The 16,111-nt window shown below is 33.4% G+C and overlaps 1 protein-coding gene across 1 annotated transcript; it reads right to left on the minus strand.

Moving 5' to 3' along the window:
* Positions 1-1,148: 1,148 nt before the first annotated feature.
* Positions 1,149-12,636, minus strand: LOC110637397 (protein CASP). The gene is made up of 19 exons (XM_021787482.2): positions 12,296-12,636; positions 11,009-11,119; positions 10,335-10,513; positions 9,744-9,893; positions 9,192-9,280; positions 8,875-8,984; positions 8,598-8,692; positions 8,014-8,069; positions 7,644-7,809; positions 6,981-7,073; positions 6,263-6,391; positions 5,826-5,945; positions 5,075-5,155; positions 4,387-4,494; positions 4,093-4,236; positions 3,889-3,990; positions 2,487-2,566; positions 1,472-1,564; positions 1,149-1,338 (listed from the first exon to the last, which is right to left on the minus strand). Exons 1-19 carry the CDS (start codon positions 12,372-12,374, stop codon positions 1,281-1,283), a joined length of 2,043 nt encoding a protein of 680 aa, XP_021643174.2. The 5' UTR covers positions 12,375-12,636; the 3' UTR covers positions 1,149-1,280.
* Positions 12,637-16,111: the final 3,475 nt, after the last annotated feature.

Raw genomic sequence — 16,111 nt, forward strand, 5'->3', positions numbered from 1 at the left:
TTTATTTAATAAATTAAATCTAATATTTTTTAATTTTAAATAAGATTTATTAAAATATATATAATATATAATAGTTATCAAATTCTAATCCTAATATTACTTAACATGCAATTTTCTTAAATTATTCAACACCTAAGAGGTAAAATTATAGAGAGGAGATAATCTCTTTTAAGAATAAAATTGCTCAATCGAATTTTGTTTTAATTTTATTATCATAACCTTTAAATTTTAAATTACAAAAAATTGTGGAGAATTGAAAACACTATACATTATTATTAATAAAAAAATTACCTATAATATCATATTACAAATTAATTAAAGAAATAATATATTAATAGAAAAAATTCGATTATAAATTTTGTAATTAATTTTATAAATAATTATAAATGGAATCATATATTATTTTATTTATTAATATATAATTTTATTTTTTATATTTTTTATATATTATAATAAAATAATAAATTTTAATAATTAATTAAAAAATCAACATTAATTAATTTGAAATTAATTAAAATTTAAAAGTTCAATAAAAAATTTTTAAATATATTACCTTTTAACAACAATTCAAACATTAATACCAAATAAACCTTACTAAAAGAAAATCAATACTTTAAGGCTTCTTATAAAATAAATTATTAGTATGAACAAAATTCTTACACAATCATACCCGGACTTTTATTTCTTTGCAAATGAATTTTTTTTATTAATTTTTTTATTTTAAATATGAAAATTTATTAAAAAAAAACTAATTAAGTTGAATTCTCAACAAATTATAATTTGTGGAAGGTAAATTAATTACCTTTAAACATTTTTCTCGTAAAAAATATTTTGTATGGACAGTACAAACAGTTAAACCCACCAATTTCTAATAATTATTTGCATAAAAGTTTTTTTAATGTACTAAAAACAATTTTGCAAGCACAAACAGAACCTCAATATAAGATTTTATTTTGCAAAAACTTCAAAAGCAATAGAAAAAATAGGCCTTGGTACAATTTGTGCATCATTTACAAGCTTCAATTTGCCAAGATTTGTCCATTGCTTCCACAAACTTGAACGTTCTTCTATTCTATAAAAGAAACTGTAAGTGAATTTCACGTGCAACTAATAAATAGAATGCTTCTATTTTCATCACACCTTCAAACTTGGCAACACAAATAGTATTAAAGAAAGTGCAACTCTTAGTTTTATGTACATTGTATGGCCTTTCTATTCATAGTTTTGACACTTCTTTCATTTTATAAGCAGAAACCAGAGAAGATTAGTACAAATGTAAACTAGAGTGAATGTGGGAGGTTCTGCATTTTATCTCCAGTAAATGATTCCTCGCCATTACTGCAAAAACAGAAACAGTTAAAGAATTGATAATTTTTCGATCAGTATTATTGGACTTGTCACTGATGCACGTAATTGTCATTTAACCTAGAAAAGTCTTGAGAAATTGCGGACGTAGGTAAAAAATAATTACCTCAGATAGCTCAGAGCTGACATCCTGTAGAGACAGGTGAACACGAGGATATGCAACCCAATGGTGTAGAAAAATGCAAAAGTTCGAGCATACCTATGATAGAGTAAACTAATTAGTAAAACAAAACACAATCTCGCACAAATGGGAAATGAAGACATAAAAAGAATATAAAAAACATGTCGACGTGTAGCTACACCTGGCCATGGGTGAAGTGAACCTGAACTGGACTGAGGGGGCCAGTTCCCCATGGTTTTGGTCCCATACGGTTCCGGTTAGAGAGTGGCTTTGGTTCAGATTTTGATTCCCGTTCAATATGGATTTAGGCAATTCAACAGTTGAAATAATTTTTCAAATTCTTTTTATTTTAAAATTCACTGTTTGGACAGGACCACCAGTTCCAGTCCGGTCTGTTTCAGGTTCAGTGGGGGTGGAACCACAACTGCCATCCCCTTCCCCCTCCATTCCAGGCCAGTTTGAAACCCGTAACCATTGACCGAGCAAGTTCTAGACCCAAACCAGAACTTGACCAGGCATACACGTAGCAAACAATGCACAAGGAAAATATTGCCTTGAAATAACTGAACATTTAATGTATGGAAAATTATCCACAGAGGTAAGGGATAAATATAATTCTTGAATGAACAGAAGCTGAAGGGGAAAAAAAGATACTCTAGAAAATATGCTAAAAAAAGATACACAAATTAGACAATTAAAGTGATAAAGAAAAATAGGCTGTGACTTCTCCAGCAAATAAAAGAAAGAACCAGGGTAACAAAGATGCAATAAAAGAAAGAATGTAAGAACACGGAGGTAAATCTGGCTTCAGAAAACTATACATGTAAACTCATTGAGCTGCCAAGCCTTGATGAATGTAAGAAGGCACTAATGATGTTGATGAGAAAGAAAATTTGGGATCAATGCCTTGTATATATATATATATATATATATATATATATATATATATATATTAAGAAATAAGACGAAAGTTTCCAATGGAATTGAAAATGAATCATACTTGTTGCCCAGAAGGAAACGTCCACTACTAAGTGTGATTCTGTCCCTGAAACCTAATTCCTTGTATCTTTGATCTCTTTCCTAATAAAGAAGCAAAGGAGTTAAGTTAGTGCATGATGCATAAATATGACAAGCAATGAATTGAACACAAGATATCCAGTAAGAAACTAAGGCTTGGTAAGACATAATAGAATGTAATGTAATAAAATATTTCATTGAATTTCAATCAATATTCAATTACACTACATTTCATTTCATCTTACCAAACGTAATGATATCATAAATGCATAATGCAACGCTGGGAAAATGAGAGTGATACCGCAATGCTGTCTAGTGCCAATAAATTTTCATCATAAATGCATAGACTCAACTCAACTCAACTCAACTCAACTCAACTCAACTCAACTCAACTCAACCTTTATCTAAAAAATTTGAGATCGGCTATATGGATTCTCTTTCTCTACTCTAAATGATTTTGGGTTAAATCCTCAGAAATGTGTAATGCTTTTAGGTCATGTTGTATTACTCTCCTCCAAGTCAGTTTAGGTCTATTCCTTCGTTTCTTTCTATCCTCTAACCTAATATGCTCTACTTGTCTAACTAGAACTTCCGTATGTCTACGCTTCACATGACCAAACCACCTCAATCTTCGTTGTCTCAACTTATCCTCAATTAGCACCACTCCTACATTTTCTCTAATACTCTCATTACGGACTTTACCTAGTCTAGTATAGACACTCATCCACCTTAACATTCTCATCTCCGTAACTCTTATCTTAGACACATACGACTCTTTCAGTGCCCAACACTCACTGCCATACAACATAGCCGATCGTATAGCTGTACGGTAAAATTTTCCTTTTAACTTATTGGGAATCTTGCGATCACATAAAACACTCGTGGCACGTCTCCACTTCAACCATCCGGCTTTAATACTGTGACTAACATCCTCTTCACATCACCCATCTACTTGAAGGATTGACATAATTATGTGGTAATCTATGTAACAAATTAAACTCCACCTTCAGTGAAAAACATGATCAATTCCTGTAAGGAGGCACCAAGGTGAATGAAATTCGTTTGACTAAAAACTCAGACAAACTAAAAACTTATTTGTTTGACTTAATCCATTGCACTTGTGGAAGAAGCAAATTATTACCGTCTTTAAAGATGAATCAGTATTCTTAAACAAGTATGATGACAACCTTAATCTAGCAAATGAGAGAGATGTATGAAATTTGTGTGCCTTCTTCAAAATTACAACATATAGAAATGAAAAACCAAAACAAAAATTTTATAAGAGATCATCAAATGACCTCAAGAGACCAAAAATTATCAAACATGTAAGCATGTGATCAGTGACAAAATAACAAAGTTCACCAAACGAGCGTGAAAATAGCTACCTTCTTCGAAAACGCAGCAAATGGATTTATATCATCTTCATATATCTTCTTGTACTTGGACTCAACGTCTGAGCTGAAGCCACTTTCCAGATCCTCTGCTTGCTGAAAATATAAAAAAAGAAAAAAAGAAAAAAAAATATAGCTTCCAAACACTTTAATCTAAAATAAGTAAATGAAGGTAGATATGGAAATGCATAATGGTACCTTCTTAGATCCCCTAGAAACTACTTTCTCAAGATTGTAATCCTGGACATAACGTATCTTGCCATATAGTTTGACATTATCAGCTTTTGTCTTCTCCAGCTCTGCCGTTAAGATCCCTATCTTCTCTTTCAATTGCCTTACCTCCTACAATTTTTTAAGAATAATCACACAAGTCACAGTAAGATATTATCTTCCAGCAAATTGACGGATAATTTAATTGAAATGTGTCAGAAACTAAAATAAAATAAAGGCAAGGATTTTAAAAACAAAAACGAGAAAATTTGAATGGCTTACTTCTTCCGTCTCTCGCAAACGTGTCCTGAATCGATCTCGTTGATTGCAGATAACCTTGAGCATTGAGTTCTGGTCTTGATCTGACAATACATGTTTCTGGTCTGCATTCTGCACCAGAAGAGCCGATATTTGAATAAGATATTCAATGGGAAGAAACAAATTTTCTTGGTCATGAAAAGAACACCACCATGGACCAAACACACAAGCAAAACACAGGAATTATAATTTAATAAACAATGCACCTGCACACACACAGACACACACACACACATACATAATAAAATTTACAAGGGGGAATTTTAATGGGAAAGAAAAAAGGGAGTATTTTTGTAGGACAAGGAACCCTTCTACAAAACTCAACAAAGAACAGCAAACAAAAGTAATGCTTACCAATCAAGATGGATAACACTCAAATGAAAACCAAACTAAAAGCTCCAAAAACGGGCACAAGCGCACATAGAAGCCAAAACCACATCTAGATTTTTTTTCTACATAAATTAATAATATATTCAACAAAAGAGGAATAAAAGATGGTTCTGCCCATGAATTCACATGATCATTGACTACACAGACTGCTAATTCATTATTGCAATTAGAAAGTGTTCGTGATCATTAACTGCAGACTATTAATTTTCATCATAAAGCATATAGTTTGGAAACTAGAGGGTAGGGATAATGAGACAGGCACCTCAGTTAACTCAGCACCCCCAGCCTCTGAAAGATCCCAATCATCAAATAGACCTCCTTTCCGATCTTTAGAGCTATAACCCTGCATCAGGAGGGGAAAAGATGGAAATTTAGAATATAGCGCTTTTACATTCTCTTTGGATAAGCGTGTATATTGGAGAGGGGACCTTGACATGGACAGGAAAATCACTTTTTGACCACCATATATAACTCCATAGTTGTTCTGGCCTATGTAGGCATTGTAACAAGTACTAAACATTAGCTGAATGGAAAAACCACAGACATGCAATGTCAAGTCGAAGTTTCCCAAACATTCATTTTTTATTATTTTTCTGCAGGATGTTTAATTACTTTCTTTTTTTCGATCCACTGGAGGTACAATTAGCCAAGTAACAATTGGGAGGCTAGACAGCGAGAGATGACCCTCTCCCTTTAACAACTCTCTCTATAAAAGTAATAGATCCCAGAATGGGTAGTTGGGACCTTCGCACTCCTTGCAACTTAAAAGATGGAGGAAGGCCAAAATAGCCACCCACTAACTGGCATGTAATGAATCCAGTTAATATTATGTATTAGACTAAAATGATTATGATTTTAGGAACTAGATAATGTATATTCTAACACTGACCAATTGGGTAAAAGTATTAATTAACCTGCACAGAGTTACAGTGGTTAACATGAAGCCTGCACAATGATGAAGTTACTGTACTGAACATGGTAATTCAAAACATTCACAAGCACTTGATCCAAACCTTCAAAATATCATCTTCCAACTTTTGTATCAACTTTTGTTGTTCATTAACTTTTGCAGTAAGCTCTGCTATCTTGCTTTCAGCTGTTTCCAGCAAAGACACTTTCTCAGACAGTTTAACCTGAAGAAAGAAGAAATTTCAAAATTATAAACAATTAATTATATTAGAGGTGTACCAATCTTTAAACCTAACTATTCCCAAAATAAGCCCTTGCACCTTGTTTGAGGTGTTAGGAAGGGGTTGTCAAAGACCACTTTACAGGGGTCAGTATAAGTATATTCATCATTCAAATCTCTCAGACAAACCAAGATAAATAAAAAATTTGGTTGATACTGATTTCCTCCACAGTGACTTTGACATGAATCTAGTATAAGAAAAAGACCTCAATGAACAACAAAACTATAAAGAAGAACAATAAAATGAAGAGACTCATATACCTTCAACTGTGTGAGTTCGTGTTCCATTTTCCTATTCTTATCCAGAAGAAGAGACTCCATTTTGCTCATCTCTTGCCCACTAGTAGCTACTTCCCAATCTTCAGCCTCAATTGAATTGTAGCCCACTGCCTACAACAAGTAATGGTGAAAACATTACCAGAGATGCAAAAGAACATTTGCAAAGTGCCAGACAATGATGCAAATAAATGTTGAGGAAAAGACCAGCCACTGCCCACTAGAAGAGTTAACAGCTATAATCTAAACAAAGAGATATTGGAAATTAAAAGAAAAGAATAAGAACGACTCATTTGAAAAGGATATTGGAAATTAAAATTTTGTTTTTCTTGAATTTTTCTAAGTATCTGAAATGCAGACCTAACTAAAGGTCTTAGAGACTCCATTAAACTTCAAATGCCTAAAAAATAAAATAAAAACATGCAAAGTCTGATCCCAGCTGTGGAAAATAAAATGAAGAGAAGATCTCATATAGACATAAAAGAACCTCATTCAAAGATGCCACAATGGCAACCAAAAAAAAAAAGGCAAATTGTACAATTGCCTTTCAGTTTATTTTTCCTAATGGTTATATTTAGATCATAAGCAACCTACAGAGTACAAACCAACTGAACTTATGAAGAAACTAGACTGTACACTGTAAAATTTCAATACCATTCACAACACTTGAGCAAAATTTAGAACAATCAAAAGATGGCATTACTTGCAAAATTTTCACTTTTTTACGCAAATCATCAACTAATTTTGCAGTTGGCCTCGCATGAAGCTCTTTCTTCATCTCCTCAAGAGCAAGTTCCTGGAGGCGCAAAGGAGGGATACAAGTGTTTAACAGTGAAATAAAAAACAAAGAATATGCAAATAAAAATGTCAGTAATACATATCTCAAATAACTAATGCATGAAAAGATTTATGTTTCCAGTTCATTTTCCAATAATCTTAGTAATATACAGTTATAGTTCACTGTGTTTCCAGTTCATTTTTCAATAATCTTAGTGAGTTACACTGTTTCTTTCAAAATCAGCAGAATAATTTTGCAAGTCGCCATCACTCCATTGCTTTTGCATCCAAAAACAACTTGAGTAAAGCTAGACCTCAAAGTAACAGTTAGCGTTACTGAGAGGGAAACTTTTAGTTATAAAATACTCATTCTGCATTGGACCAGACAACTGATAGCGAGACAATTGATAGCGATGAACAAAGGAAAGCTAGAAACTAGTCACTGTAATAATACAGCAACAATGAAACATCCTATAGCACAAATAGCATACCTCATTCTTCTGAGGACCATAAAGTGAGAGGAATAAAATTCAGTGCGACTATGCATGGGTATGTATGGAAACAACACAATGACAACCAAGTATCATACCTTCTCATTGAGTATCATGTTCAACTTTTTTATTTCATTAACGTGCTGTTCTCGCTCATTTGTCAAGGTGGTTTCAATATTGTGGAGTTCCATGTTCAGTTCAGATATGATCTTCTCTTTGGCACTCAAAGAATTCTCAAGAATACTATTTGAATCCACACTGTCACTGCAACCATAACAATGGACTAGATCTGAAAAAAATGAACTAATGCAATGTACCATGGAAGATAAGAAAAATGTGTAAATTCATCATGGAACAATTACCGGTGGAACTAAATATCATTCATATGCACTATACATCAAACCAGATCTTTAATCAGGATAGTAGGTTAGAAACAGAAGCACAAAAAATACTGATGGGGTCCCTCACCTGTTCTTACTTCCAGCCTCTTCATTTGCTGATTCCAATTGAGAACGGAGGAAACCCTGCACACGTTCAGTTAAAATTGAAGCATCAAACAGAAATAAGCTGGCCTTTGCCACTTGTGCTAGGAAAATGAAAACAAGACCTATTTTAAGAAGATATGAACAATTATAATTTCTACCCATTGTATTTTCCTTTTCTTTTTCCTCTCTTATATCTAAGACAAGTCACTTTTCTCCTTAGGTGTTATATTAGGATGCAACTAACATAAAAAGAAAATGTACAAGAGAGCAATAAGGGAATGACCCAGTGACAGTGGAGGGTGAAGGTAAGGATACGGGGAAGGGCAAAGTAAAACCTCCAAAGGTAATCAATGCTAGGGTTGATCATGGTTCAGTTAAACAAACTATTAGGCATTTTTTTGAATTGAACCATTGATACTGGTTAGAGGAACAGAAAGATTTATTTTGCACTAACATAAACAATAGACGAAGAGGGACAAAGGCAGCAACTATTCTAAGTCTTAAAAAGGGGGCAAAAACATTGAGAGGGCTCAGAGGCAAGCAGGATTAACCAACTGTGAAACAGACCTTCTCTCTCTCAAGGCTAAGAAGCCGTGTTTGAGCCCTTTCCACTTCATCCATCAAAAGATTGACCTCTGATTGCTTTGCTGCCCCTTCTTCCTCTGATATTTATTATAAACAGATGAAAGAAAAGCATAAGAAAATTCGAAGTATAGTCATCGAGTTTAGATGAAACTGTAATATAGAATTCATTGTTGTTCAATTCTTGCAAAAACAACATTAAGGCTGTGATAAACTTAGGTAACATGATTATAACATGATACACGTAATAAGAATTAGCAACCTGATTGAGCACGGACTTCAAACAATTGGCTTTGTGCAAGTTCATGCAATTTCTGCATGTTGGCAACACTTTCTTTAGCTTGTCGTAATTGATCTTGTAAATATTGCTCCCTGACAAGAAAAGGTCAGAATTCAGGGTCTAAGTAAGGAGAAGTAAAATAAAAAGTTCAGAATGCGACCAATATACAACAAGAACCTATTCTGAAATGATGTTTTTTATGATTTGTGTGCATTATCAATTTTCCATTTATAACCAAAAGCAACTGCCTAACATATTTTCTGAAATGTAAGATATCATCAACACCATTGACTAAATACCTTTCTTTTAAAACTTCTAGCGTTTTCTGGTTCTCTTCAGCCAAACTACGCTGTTTCATCTCCACAATTTCCTTCACTTTTTCCTCCATCTGAAATGAAAATAAGAAAATGGGTAACAAATCATTTTTTATCATCTCAATATGAACCATAAGGCTTACTCATTATAGCTAACATCATATCTATTAGTGCAATCAAATCCCCAACCTAAAGAGTGCATTAAACTATTTTATCTAAAGACATTAGTCAAAACTCTGTAAATTGTTAATCAAAGAGTGAAAACTTGAAGATTTAAACTCTGGGGACCACATAATGCATAACAACTGAAGCCATCAAATAAAAACTACAATGTCTGTGAAAGATAACTAAACATGCTGTGCAATCCCACTTCTCTCCAACCCCAAACCTAATAGGCAAATATCATAATAAAATTTCAGCTCTGCTCCAGTGCAGCTCCAAAGCCTATAGAAGCCCATGTAACAAATGACCATGGCAACTATAGCATGGCAATTACAAAATTCAAGTCTCATTGGTCCTAAACTGCCCACAGCTTACCTGTTGCTCTAGTTGACGATTACGTTCTTCAAGTCTTCTTATTGTTGCCTGCTGATTCTTTAAGTGAGCTGCTTCTGTCCTAAACTCCTCAAGCTCAATTTTCATCTTTCGATTCTCAGATTCTAATTCAGACAATTTCAGATCTTGCTCCTGCACAAAAGAAAAGCACGTGTATGAGGTTAGATCAATGTAACTACTTTAACAGAAGAGAACTATTTGATTAAAAAATACTTCCTGTACAAATTAGCTTGCGCACACAAACACAGAAAAACATGCAGGATCCAAAAAGCCGTCCAAATGCAGCAAAAGGAATAGCTAATAATAAAATTTTTATATTATCCACACAACTAGGCAATTACTCAAGTGCAAATACCTTCCCATTGCTGCATTGTTGAAAAAAATGATGATCAGACATCCATTATTTTTAGTAAATCTACACCCAATTCACTAAATTACATATACCTTGATGTCTCAAAATGGACGAAGCTCATTCATAAAAGATATTTTAATCAGAGAAAGCATACAACTTCAAGATTCTGGAGGAAGGTAATAAAACACCTAAATGGAATAAGCTGATAAAGAAATACTTACAGCTATTGATGCAAGAGCTGGATAAGGATCTGGAGCCTCATAAAGCTTCTGATAAATATTCAGAAAAGCATTTTCTCCAAATTTTGCTCTCTTGGTAAGATTATCAACTTCTTCTTGATAGCCCTTAAGTAAAGAATTAAACAAACCCAACTTCTCCTCTGGTGAAGCCTTTTTAAAATCTGTTAGTAGAACAAATAAAGGTAAATTCAAAGCACACAGCCTTTAACTAAAGCAAAGATAGTTCACAGAACAGAGAACAGAATAGAAGAGATGCCGGGCCATCTCCATTTATTCCCATTTCAAATATATATTTGACAAAGTCATCTCTGCCTATTACTCCACTTCTGTCCTTGCTTCCCTCATCAAAATCTCCCCTTTTCTTTCAATCCCTAGAATGTATTTGGTACAAGGTTAAAAAATCAAGGGTTAAATGTTACCCTTATAAGTTTTAACCTTTAAAGAGAATAATTATTAACCTAGTCTCTCCAAAGTTAACATTTAACCCCTCAAAAAGGCAAAACTATTAATGAGATGAAAAGTTAACCTAATCTCTTTAAGTATCCAAACAATATTAATGAGGGGTTAAAAGTTATAAGGGTAAAAATTACCCCTTGTTAACTTCGTATCAAACACCTCCTTAGAATGATCACCTAATTAGTTGGTACAAACAATACCTCTAGTACTCTCTGCAAGCTTCCGTCGGTTTTTCAAACTGTTTTCCTGATTTTCAGCTATCTTAAGTCCTTGTTCATCCAACACACTTTTCTCCTTTTCCAAATCAAATTCTGCAAAGAAAATTTTAAAAAATTCCATCAACATTTTCCTGCTTTATGTATGATGCACAAAATAGAAATATTTTCACTACCACAAAATCTCAGCTTTCCACATGAGATGAGCTTATGATCAAACAATACAACATAACAGGAAAAAAAATTAAAATTATATATATGAAGAGAGAATAACTGTTTTGAGTACTCAAATAAACAATTGGATGTCATTACAAAGTTTGTTCAATTTATCTTCTACCCGCATCCATTTTTGTCAAAATTATTTTCATTCTAAATGCACTTTTCAGTTTCACCACACTTTTTTTTCACATCATAAATCATTCCATATAGTAATATGTAAGGAAAATAAATGAAGTAAACAAGAGGTGGTTACAAAATTGATCGGACAAAAAAAATTCTGAATCATTAAATTTTCAGTAAACGCTGAACAAAATGTTGGTTCATATTATCCATAAATTAGACAGAAAGTTCCAGCACAGTTGCAGAGATTCCAACAGAAACAATAGGTTATATGTCTAGTCTAGCTATTTCTGATGGAGTTTTACCTTATTGACCTGTTGTATAAATCCAATGATAAATCTTAATATTCTCACTGCATCGATTTAGTTTTATTGGCATCCTTGTCCTTTTTTCCCCTTCTTTAAATAAATGTTAGCTATTTGACAAATGTATGTATAAAGCTGGTGTTATTGCTTTGAAAATGTCAATATATTACACAAATCATCAGAAACTCTTTTGCTTAAAATTGCTTCTGGTTGGCAAAAATATAAATAGCTAGAGACTAATTCTCCACCAGATAGCAATAACCATAGATCAATCAATTCAAAAAGAAACCTTTACATAAAATTAATACAAAGATTTGAGGTTTAAGAAGATAAAGCGTACTTGAAACGACTATAATAGCACAGTCATCAATGCTAAAATGCCTAGTGCCTACCCGCTACTACTGTACATCCCAAACTAAACCAATACATAACCAACAATTCAGAGTACAAAACCCTAAAATTTACTAAAGAGAATTCATTTAACACAGAATTGACAAGCAACAAGTTCAAAATTAAAATGTATCAACAAATCAACAGCTGAAATGAAACTTAGCATAAAACCTGTGATTCAACCTAAAACTATTCGGAGTTGACATAAAAATATAGACATTGATCGATAATCGATTACCTTTCCAGAAATTGGAGACGACGGGAATGGGAGAAGAAGTCGGGGGGTTCGATTTGTCTCCTCCTTGTGAAGCCTCCATTGTTGGGCGAATTTGAATCTCTCCGCTTTTGCCTTTGTGTGTATTGGATTTGATTCTACTTTGTTCAGCTTCAACTTCAATTCAAGGCGCCAATTGGGGATCAAATGCAGATCTGATAAAAGATTTTTAGTAATTTGGTGTTATATAGATTTTGGTGAATTATCAATTTTCTGTTCTGTGCTTTTCAGTTCTTGTTTTATGGTGTTTTCAGCTTCAGGTGGCAGTGGGTTGAGCCTAACCCGAACCCGAGGGTATGCAATCTAATGGGACCGCCGGTCGTTTCTTATCCGACGCCGTTTCAGCCATAAAAATGCTGTGCATTAATGAGAAAAAAAAAAATCATGACTCAGTAAGGTTTGACGAAAAAAAATTATTGAAAAACTATATTTTAAAAAAAAGTACGGTTTGTCAATTTTTCACTTTAGGTTTTTATTTTATGATAAAATGAACTATGAGGGTTTGCAGCATTTTTAAAAGATGAATTTTCATGTTTCTCCTTTAAAAATTACTGACGTAAATTAAAAAAATCATTTATCAAAAATATAAATTAATTTTTAATAATTAAAAAATATGAAAATTAACAATCAGTTGAATAGATCTGGATGGGTTATCTCCATGCCATTGATGAGAAGAATTTGAAAGGGCCAGACCAGGCGATAGTGGAGATGGAGAATAAAGGAGCAGCCATGGATAACTTGTTAAAGCCGAGATGAGAAAGGATTGAAACAAGAAGAGCTATGTGAGAGAAGGAGCTTTCATGAAGGTCGTTAGAGATGGTAGGCAGTGGGGGTGATGGTATTAAACTTTAGTGTAGTATTTGTGATGGTGGTCTTATACATCATCTTTGCATAAGCGTTTTTGTGCCCATGGAGCCTGAAACACAACTTCCCCAACCTAATGTTGATCATAACAAAAGAGTAGAAGACTCGATTTCCTTGTCCTCTTGAGAATAAGCATGTGGATGCTGACTTTGTTGAAATTCATTTTGCAAATTCAAACGATTCTAATAAACATATTAAATTTGCATAAATAATGATTATCTAGAGCACACCATAGCTAGCCCTGTAAGTTTCAGTCATCCAAGAACAAGAGCTAAAGCAGGCCCATGAAGATCTATTAGATTTTTCTCAATCTTTAAAGATGATATTAATACTTGTTAAACATAGATAGGCGTTAATTTATATCAAATGAATAATAAATTATTCAAATATATATACTATTTCTTGTCCAAAAACCCTCAAACCCTCAATGATACATGCTTCTGTTGCTTTTTTTAAACATATGATGATTATCCTAAAAGAAGATTACAAAACACAAAGACAAGTAAAAAATGAATGATAGACATGCAAATTGCAAGGTAGACAAACGTCCAGGTCAAAGGATGTCTCAATGCACAAGCATCCCATATTGTAGGCTCCAAATATTGTTAAATGCAAACAAATTCTCCTTGCATTCAAAGGAGGTTGTTTCTGCATTTTGAATCCATAACTCCTCTATCACATTTAGAACAAGCTTAGTACTACATTAAGACAACATCAAAATGAAAATGAGTAAAAGAATTCTTCTCAAGAAGCATCCATCAAGCATATTAACTTGGGAAATTAAACATAATTATATGATAATTATTAATAATTTTTTGGCTTTGTTTAGGTGTGATCGAATCAGTGATAGCTCACCGGTACTCGGGATCCAGTTTTTAACCCAGTTTGGGTGTCCAGCTGATTGTCCCAAAAAGAGGTCATGTTTACAATCGTTTATAGTGTTTTCAAACGTTCCAAGCCCGTTCCAAGTAGCAGAATTTGTAAAGGTAGTCCCTAACTCAAGTTGTATAGTTTATGTCTTGATTAAGCTAGCTGATAAATTTATAAAATATTTATAGCTTAGTAAAATTAAGTAAAATAATTTTAATTAATACAAGGACAATATGGAGGACCTCCAAGAATATTTTTATAATTTTTAAAGTGCTGAAAATAATTATTTAGACTATAGAGGAGTTAGGGGCCCGAGCTAAAGTTTAGAGGATTTGACCTAGATTAGGATTCTTGTAGGCCCCGAATGGGCTTTATAATTGTTGTTGTGGGCCTAGGCCTGTTTGTTGCTATTGTTGCATTTTTCTTGTAGGGGGATTAGGTTCAATTGTAGGGGAGACTTTGCTGAAATTTTGGCAATACCTTTGGATTTATTTTGATTCTATAACTTGAATTAATATTTAATTTTATCAATCTTTTGATAGAGGTAAGTGTGTACGTTTAGGTAATCGGTGTCGGCCGTCTTTTCCTTCTAGCCAGACCAGTTATAGTCTAGTCGATCAGTCTAAGAGTTAGATATTGATTATTTTTGTAATTTCAATATTAATTATATATTTGGCATACTCATGCATTCTATAAATAAATATGTACATAAATATTTAATATATTAGGAGTATTTTTTGTTGCTGCATATTTAATTATTATTATTTGTTGTGATTGCTGCCCTGGGGATAATTTGAAGCTTTGTGTGTGTGTTGGCGTGAGTATGGTGTGGATATAGATACTGGTAGGGTGAATAGCCGCGGCTGGAGCTTGACTCACTGGGATTCGATCCTTTTATATGCATAAGTCGGGATGAGTACGGCTTTAAATTGATCTCACTGACCCTTACACTTAGATTATCAAGCGAAAGTCCAGCTTAAGTTGACCTCACTAGGAGGTATTAGATTAAAAGAGCTATATAGGGGATCAGCTCCCATATGATGTAATACACTGTATCCGTGAGTAGTTCCAAATTAACTTCTCGTGCGAATATTTGGTGAATTACTTGTTTTATGTGTTGGATGTGCATTTTATGGTAGGATTGCACTTGCCTTAGATAGTTATAAATATTGCATCTATAATCAATATCTAAACTCTCTGAGTTGAACGCTCATTCTTATTCAATATTTTTTCCCACATTGCAGGAAAAGCGAGTTTAATTTCTTTGAGTCTAACTTGCATTTTCCTCCATAGGTTATGTTTCTTAGTTAATAGTTTCTTGTGTTTATTTATTTATTTAATAATTAGAACTCCGTTATGATATTGGGATATATACTTATGATATTGGGATATATACTTATGATATTAATTAATGAAAATTTATTATGATATTAAATAGTTTGTACATAATGGGTATCAGGGTTAAACTGGACTTCCCTAATTTTGGTTTCTGATGGTTATCAGGTTAGGTTGACCCATATAAAAATATATTATTTTATTTTATTTTATCTGCATGTTGAGCTTTAATTTTGGCCTTGGTTATGGGTTTGGGAATAGTAAGATTTACTATGGGCCTCGGAGGCTTTATGCCGGCTCAAGTCCTAGTGCTGGTCTAGCCCGTGGAATCAGGTCGTGACATATAACAACCAAGTTAGTAGTAAATGAATCAACTAGAATACCTCTTTCCACAATAGATGGGTGTTTCCATTTCCATACCAAAATTAATCTGTGGGTGAGTTCCTGAGACATCTTCCAACCGGAGGCTAATTGGGCCAACTCATCAACTTCCCAATTGACTTCTTTAGGCACATGTGTGAAAGATACTTCTTTGAAGCTATCCAGAAGCTATACTATTGTTGTAATGTATGGAGCTAGGAAGCAGCTACTGCACTTGTACTCCCCTGTTAGCTGCTTGATGACTAGTTATGAATCACCCATGATATGTACCTCCTCAACTCCAAACTCTTTGAGAATCTCCAAACTGATGATTAGTATCTCACATTCGGC

This window comes from Hevea brasiliensis, chromosome 9 (genome assembly GCF_030052815.1).
Source record: "Hevea brasiliensis isolate MT/VB/25A 57/8 chromosome 9, ASM3005281v1, whole genome shotgun sequence".
Taxonomy (NCBI): Eukaryota; Viridiplantae; Streptophyta; class Magnoliopsida; order Malpighiales; family Euphorbiaceae; genus Hevea; species Hevea brasiliensis.